At 46.0% G+C, this 8,114-nt stretch overlaps 1 protein-coding gene across 5 annotated transcripts in view; it reads left to right on the plus strand.

Moving 5' to 3' along the window:
* Nucleotides 1-8,114, plus strand: part of EVL (Enah/Vasp-like) — a 195,568-nt gene that overhangs the window by 178,835 nt on the left and 8,619 nt on the right. For 3 of the 5 annotated variants that reach the window (XM_019552505.1, XM_019552502.1, XM_019552504.1), the window contains exons 8-10: nt 2,229-2,237; nt 5,721-5,781; nt 7,367-7,430. In XM_019552505.1, coding sequence (XP_019408050.1) covers nt 2,229-2,237; nt 5,721-5,781; nt 7,367-7,430 — 134 coding nt within the window. The remainder of the gene's footprint in view (nt 1-2,228; nt 2,238-5,720; nt 5,782-7,366; nt 7,431-8,114) is intronic. The other 2 variants (XM_019552506.1, XM_019552503.1) reach the window with 1 other exon arrangement.

Consider the following 8,114-nt stretch of genomic DNA (forward strand, 5'->3'; position numbering starts at 1 on the left):
AATAATCCTCCTTGGAGGTGAATCCCATCCTTTGTAGGCGTTTCTTTTTGGCCTCAGGAGGTCTGCTAGATCCCTGTAGAGCCAGGGGGGCTGCTGTGCCCTCTTGCTGCCATATTGCCTCTTGCTACATATTTTGTCATATGTCTTAGAATTAAAGCACTGGATTCAGTAGGCCAGACCCTGATTTCACTCTGTGCTGGGGTAAGACGACTAGCTCCACTGAAATGTAAAACTTTTGTAAGTATGCTTAGTATTGGAGCCAATGCCTGCCAGGGGAGAGAGGCAGATTCCTAGTAGAAACACTTCTGAGCAGAAAGACACATCCTCACACATGTAAACCTTAGTGCAGGGTTTTATTCTAAAATACGGCTAGATAAATGTGGCCTCTCTTAGGCAACACATCTGGATCTTCTGTGTTCAAAGTCAGATCACCTCACTCTGGGGACAAAAAGGAGTTTTCCTTTCGTTTCTCTCCTGTTTGTGCTGCAGTCAGTACCCCTGAGAGCGGTGGTGCTCTTCCACCTGGCAGGCCAGCAGCAGAATTGTTTGCTGAATTCCCCTGGCACAGCGCATTGCAATGCATGGGAGGGCACTGGTGTTCCTGGGAAAATAAGCCGAAGTAAGTGCGGTTACGCAGGTGTCAGTGAGGGCTTAATTTGGCTGGCAGAAACATTATTACAGGTAAGAATGCACACAATGACAAGACATAACAGTAGCTAACATCTTGGATTGCTTTTGCAGGGCTAGCAATATGGAGGGAAGCCCCCTTTTGTTTAACACAAGTGTATGCTACACAAGTCCCACATGACACTTTCAGGAGCACGATCAGAGGGTAGAATCTATGCAGAGCTGGCAAAGTGGCTGAGAAGCTGGGATTCTAAGGGTTCAAGTGATGTAAAGCTTTGCTTTCTAGGTCTAGTGGTTCCTGGGATAGCAGCTGCTGTGATCATCACTTCAGAAGTGCAAACAAAGCAGAATAAAATACAAGCTCACAGCCAGCTTTCCCATCTAGCCCTGTGGAGTTTACTACCATATATCAGAATTTAAATCTAACATTGGCACCAATATACAGGGGGAGATAATTCTCTCATGGGTCAGGGATGGTGGATGCAGAAGCCTGAGCTCTAAACAGTGACTGTACTTGGCATGCCCTGGAAATATCAAAAACAGTAAAGCTATTAAAAATCTGTAAATATTTCCTCCCCCCCAACTCTACTTATTTCCTTTGTTCCCCCTGTGTTCTTTGTCCACCACCCCCTTTTGCAGACACACAGTCATGCACCAGTCATATAAAATGTTACATTTAAATCACATGCTTATTTAGGATCTGTGGAGACTCTTACTTGTGAAACCTCTGAGGCTTTTCCTACCAGCTGCAGGCTAGTACCTGACCAACACTTATCACAGGGTTATGAGTTGGAGCTCCATGTTGAACAAGAAACATCTTTTTTTACTTGGAGATGTAGCTCCATGGTAGAGGACTATAGGAAAGAAGGGGACCTTGCAAGTTCATCTAATCTAATCCCCTGCTCAAGGCAAAATCATCCCTGGCTAACTCATCCCAGTTTTCTAATCTGCTCTTGAAAATGCCCAGGGATGGAGATTTTTTAATTTCTCTAGGTAGACTGTTCCAATGCTTGACCACTCCTGTAGGTAGAAAGTTCTTCCTGATGGCCAACCTACATTTCCTCTGCTGCAACTTGAGGCCATTGCTCCTACTCCTGTCCGCTACTGCCACAGAAAACAATCTATCTTCATCCTCTCTGTAATCACCCTTCAGGTATTTGAAGACTGTTGTCAGGCTCTCCTCAGTCTTCTCTTCTCCAGATTAAATAGCCCTAGTTCCTTCAGTCTGTCCTCATAAATCATGCTTCCCAGGCCTCAAATCATTTTTGTCACTCTCTGCTGGACTCTCCACATTCTTAAAGTGTGGAGCTCAATACTGGGTACAGCACTCCAAGTGAGGCCTCACCACATAAGAACCAGTGCTGAATAAAATAAAAGAATCACTTCCCTTGATTTGCAAGAGACACTTACGTTAAACCAGTATGCTGTTGTCTTTTTTGCAGCAGGAGCATATTGTTGGCTTATATTCAGTTTATGGTCAACTGTAATCCCCAGGTCTTTTTCCATAGTATTGCAGCCTAGCCAATTGTTCCCCAGTCATATTTGTGCGTGCATTTATTCCGTCCCCAGTGTATCTGGTTGATTGCGGACAATTTTTCCAGTCTCTCCAGGTAATTCTGGATCCTACCCCTGCCCTCCAGAGTGTCTGCACCTCCACCCAACTTGGTGTCATCCACAAGTTTGCTAAGTGTGCACTCTATCCCATCATCTAAATCATTAATGAAGATGTTAAACAATACTGGACCTAGGACAGACCCCTGGGGAGCCCCACTTGATACCTCCTCCCAACTGGACATTGAGCCATTGAGGACTACTCATTGAGCACGATGATCCAACCAGTTATGTATCCACCTTATAGTACTTCTGTCTAGTCTGTGTTTCCATAGCTTGTTATGCTGTGCATATATGAGGTCCAGGTTCAGTCCCCAGCATTTCCAGTTTCTTTATTAGAGCAGGGGCAGCCATCCTACAGCATGAGTACCACAAGTGCCACAGGCAGCTTCTGTGTGGCATACATGGTAGATCAGTGGGGAGGGGAGGATAGGCAGCACAGCAGCTGATAGGGCAGGAAGCAGAAAGCGCTGCAAGACATTGGGCAGGGAGCACAGAGTTGGGAGCAGAAAGCAGAGAAGCATATTGGGCAAGGGAAGGGGATCACAGTGAAACTTAGGTTGTGGGGCTAATTTGTGCAATGCCTGCCAAAAAAGGTTGACCCCCACTGGTCTAGAGATATCATGGATGACAGAGACAATCCACTGTGTACAGGGAATTGGGCTAGGTGACCTCTCAAGGTCTCTTCCACCCTATTTCCCTATGAGTCTGTAAGGAAAAAAATCCTTTCACAACTTTCCTGCCCAGTTGTTAAAGAGTTCTGAAACTAGGAGGTAATTATGAAGTAGCATGGGGTTTTATTTTTCTTCAGTGAGATGAAATGAGTGTTGCCTGTCTGCATGACCTCCCAGATTGGTGCAAGAGGCCTCTGGCAACAAGAAAAGTGACTTCTGCAGGTGGAGGAGCATTCCCTGAATGACAGTCAATGCAGCTAAGGTCAAGTGGAGCCTCATTCCTCCTAGTAATCAACACTAGCATATCAGATGTCCTTCAGGTTTTCTCGCTGAGAGCCCTTATCCACAGATAAGATGGATTCTCCTACAGCTGCCACATAGCATTCACAGGACACAGCACAGCCCTTCCAATAGGAAACAATCATCAGTTAATGTGAAGTGACCTTGGTGATCTCCTCTGTCTCATTACTACTGGTTGCATAGCAATGATCATCTATGTGTCTTGTTTCAAAATCAAAAGGCGGGCATGTGCTAGGAAGCAGGGTTGGGGGTAAAGAATGAGGGAAGGAAGGATCCTAGCTGGTCCTAGGTTGTCTTTTCATAGAGTATGGTCCATGCTTTGAATATTCACAGGGCCTGATTTGGCTTTCAGTTATGCTGGTGCAAGTCAGGAATGAGTTGCGTTCACATCCACCGAGTTAAACTGATGTAACCTTGGTGTATGCGGTGATAGGGCTCACTAACAATGTTTGCAAAGCACTTGGGAGATGCAGAACACTAGGCAAGCACTGGGTGTTGTGCACAGTATACATAAAGCTCCCAACAGTCTGGATTTCCCCCCACCCTGAGCATGTGAGTTAATTTTCTTCAGTGTTTTTAGATGCAAAGAAGCACTTGAGAATCAGGCAATCTTGTCCTTGGGAATGACCTTGGCCAGTTTTGGCCAATGTACTACAAGAGAAAGAGGAGAAAGGGAGTAGTCCCAATTCTTCAGGCAGGAGCTATTATGGCTTGTTCCTCCCACAGGGAAAACAGCAGGAATCCTCAGAGGCAACTCTGGCTAATGCAGGATGAATTCCCCTTGTGTTGACGCCTTTGTCCTTTACTCCCTCACTGCCACCTTCCTAAGGAGCCTAGATATATAAATACTAGCATTAGGCAGTCTTTATGTCCTAAGCCTCAGAGCTGGGACCAGCCACAGCCGTTGCAGACTGCCCCCTCGCCACTTCCCTGGCCTTTTGTGGTAAAGTTATTCCATGTCCCTATAGGTACTAGAAGGCTAAGATTGAAGTAACATACAGTTACATGGGGGATGCTGGTTAATCCCATATGCTGCATCAGGTGCACTAGGAGCATTCCCGTTGGTAAACTGCAGGATAACACGGCTTTTGCTGTGTTAGGCTGCTGTTCAATGCCCCTGCCTGTGCGGGATTGTTCCCATATAAATCATAGCTTTTGTAACCTGGTTAATCTTGGACAGTCTCAGGCTGACTAAGCAGCACAGACTGTGGGCCTCAATTCAGATATGCTTTATTCAGCTTCCTACAAAGAGCATGAATGCTACAGGTGCCAGGGGCTTAATCATTCCAGGGCCTTTGAATTGAACTTGGGGCACTGCAAAACTCATAGTATCCCAAGTGGGAAAGTGTTATCTACAGGGAAGCCCACGTCCTTGCACTGTGACCCATTCCTGCTTCCACACAACCAGTCTGTCCTCATCCACTCCTACCCTGGGGGACATCCCCACATGCAGGGGTGTGTGCTTCCAGTGGCAAAAAAAGTAGCAGCATAAATTTTTGCAGCTACTTTTTGCCACCATGCATGCCCTTGCACGTGTGCTTTGGTGCAGGGCAGAGTGCCCCACTTCAGGAAAACTACCATTTCCCCACTCCTTCCAGCTCCCAGCGTGCTGGAGGAGCCAGGGTGGAAATAGACGGGGGGAGACGTTCTGACCGGCAGCCAGGGCTTCTCCTGGGAGAACTGAGCTTCAGTGTCTGCTGGTGCACACTCCTGTGCGTTGTGCTGTGCTGCTTTTTTTTTGGCTGTTTTTTTTCCAGTGGGGTTTTTTTTGCCCCCATTAATGTGCCAGGTACATGATTTATGGTACCACAAAGAGGTTTGCGGCACCACAAACTGCACTTGCCTGCACATCTGGATCTGGCCCTGGAATCCATGTTCAGTAGGGATCCAGACACAGCAGAAATGTTAATGTGCCACAAGGTGTAATGGCTTGCCTGTGAATGCCCTGTGAGAAATGGTTCTTTTGCCCATCTCCCAGCATGTGTGCAGGTCCTCAGACCGATGACATTCTCTCCGTGTGTCAGGGCTGGGGGTGCAGGATGCTTGAGTTTGGTACATGGGATATCCAGTCTTCATATGTATTTTAAGGGGACAGTTGTCTCCTGTATGAGAACATCATGGACCCAAGTAGCCTCTGAGCCAGCACTTCTTGTTATAGATGCAGCCAGTTCCTGTGCCCTGCATCTGGAGTAAAACCGCCTCTTGGATTCTCTGTCACATGCAGTTGAATTCCCTCCCTCCTGTTCCTTTATTCTGCCAAACCCCTTACTGCCATGTGGAACCTTGTCTCAAAATACTGAGATCTTTCTTATTTTATAGAGACCTAGTGCAAACCCTGTGCAGCCCATGCCACTTAGTAGTGTCTTGTCAAAGACATTCTGCAAAAATAAAAAATAGTCCCTGCTAACACCTGAACCAGTCTCTCCTCATTTGAAGATTGATGCCTTATGTAGGAAATGTACTTTTTAAAGTGTTGATCATTATGTCCTGCTTTTTACTTGTGTCAAGGAGAAAAGCAGCATCTCAGTCGGACAAGCCAGCTGACAAAAAGGAAGAGGAAAGCCAAAATGTAAGTGAAGTGTTTACCATTGTTATGTGCTTGTGAACATAAAGGGGGGGATGAGGGGTCTCTTGATCCAGCAAACAGGTTGCAGCCCCTGAAAGCCTGAAATGTGATATCTGCATGCACCATCGCATGACAAGTAAATGCTGGTTTGCTGCTGCTGTACATTCAGGCAGCCACAGGCTAAATTCATTTGCTTCAAAACTTCACAGTATGAATATCCTAGAAATCAGAATCTCCTTATTCACAGATACAGCATTGTCCAAATCATTTCCATGGATGTCTCTTCACATTGTCCTCACAAAAGTGTCTTCAGAGTAAAAGAGCCCTGCCCATCCCTTGCCTCACCCAAAATATTTGTGCTGCTTCAGATGCATGGCCTGCGGTGTAACAATTCCAGTATCTCCTCTCAGATGCAGTCTACTGTCTTTGTTCAAACTTTTGACTTCCCAGAACACCAGACTTTAGCTGCGTTGAACAGTATCTTCATTTATGTATGATGCCTTTGGAAAGTGGTATACTGTCCTCACTGTAAAGCAAAGATCAAGTCACTCCAGATCACCAATTACATTTAAAGCTGGTTTCCCAGAGGGGGAGGGAAAGTGCTTTAGCTACTAGGCTATTCAGGAGCCATAGCATATCTTAGTCATACTTTCTATACTATCAAGGGCACATATGTTTCAGTTTAATAGATTAAAACCAGTTGGGCAAGTGGGAAGGGCCAGTAATTTTGATGCATTTTTGTTTTAGCCATTCTGGCCATATGCTGCACACATTCTCAGGAAGATGAAATGGGAGCTTCAGTCTGCTTATGAACCACGTTTTAGCAGGCTTATTTAGCATAGCACATTTTAGGGAGCTGCTAAATAATATTGACATGTCAAGTACATTAGGTTGGGTTTTGCACTGCTCCACTAGTGCTCAACATTTCAGCCATGTTTTGAAACTATTTATTCTGCTACTTAACTTGTAGGGTGGCAAATCTGAAAGTGCTGTCACCATAGTTAGACAGATTGGAACAAATCCTGCTCTTAGTTACGTCTGTGTAATTCCACTGAAATGAATGGAAATACATGAGGATAGGGGACTAAAATCTTGTTTCGTGTTTTCTAGTCAGGCTCAGTTTTCACAGTACAGACCATTCCTAAACTTGGGGACTGATTAGCTCCTAGGATAGGGGGTGGTAGCAGGCACCTTTGTCAGACGTTTGAATCCAGCCTGAGTGGTGAGGTGAATGTAGTAAGTGTTTGAGACATGGAGGTAGGAATTGGTTACCAGTTGCTGCCCACTCAGTGACCCATGTTGGTGGGCTCAGTTCCTTGTGGAAAAACAGCTACATGAAAAGCCCACCTTGCTTGTACAGAGACCAACATCTAAATGAACACGTGAGCATGACATAACTTCAGCAGTCCAGGACTGTTCTGTATTGGTATGAAGCATGGCCTGATCCCATCCATGCTGCGACTGATCACTGGCTAAAAGAAGAATGTCGTGCTCCAGAACTGCTGGTTCAGCACTGTTCACAGGAACACAAGTTCTCTTTAAAACTATGGAGCCAAAAATGAAGAACTGTTTTTTTTTTCTTGTTTAGGAAGATGCTAGCACCTCGCCTTTGCCCGTTACACGAGGTCCCAGCCAGCCGCAGAATTCTTCAGGTACTTACTGTAATTATTCATGTTGTTTATCATTGTCATCATTCAGGGCAGACATCTTGCCATTGGGATGCGAGGTCGCTGTCCCAGCTCTGAGTAAAGGGGCATTCCTCACATAATTGTTCAAGTCAGTTTGGTTTCAAATCTGTTTGGAGTCATATGTCTGTAGTGGGAATTTGAGTAAAAGGAAGGTGAATGTAAATTTCTTTCCCAGGGCCAGATAAAAAACAGAAGAGCTAGTCTCCTTATCTTTATCCAGAAGGTAGTGGGAATTAGGTGCCTTAAATGCCTTTGAGGATCTGTGCCTTGGTTCATCAGATGATGTTTGTCTGCAGACAGGAGTAGCAATGAAAAGGTTTCCGAGTGAAATGCGTACGTGCCCCTTTGCCATTCCTGTTTTAGAAAGCTGAAGCCTCCTCTAGCACCAGCCAGGAGGGCCGTTGAGAGTAGGGGGGACCCTAACCCTGCTGCCAGGATTTTGACACTACATCCCAGATCCCCTTTCCCTCCCCTCTCTCCCTCTCAACCCAGCGGAGAGGTAAGGTGGGCTAGAGATGAAGGGCCTTGCTCCAGTGGGAGTCTCAGGAATTGGCTTAGGTCTGCTGGAAGGTGGGGTTGAAATGAGCCCATCTCTGGGTCTGGCAAGGGCAGGTGGATGGATTCCCAGTGGGTACCCACCAGTGCCCC

Source organism: Crocodylus porosus, unplaced genomic scaffold, assembly GCF_001723895.1.
Source record: "Crocodylus porosus isolate Cpor-Errol unplaced genomic scaffold, CroPor_comp1, whole genome shotgun sequence".
Lineage (NCBI taxonomy): Eukaryota > Metazoa > Chordata > Crocodylia > Crocodylidae > Crocodylus > Crocodylus porosus.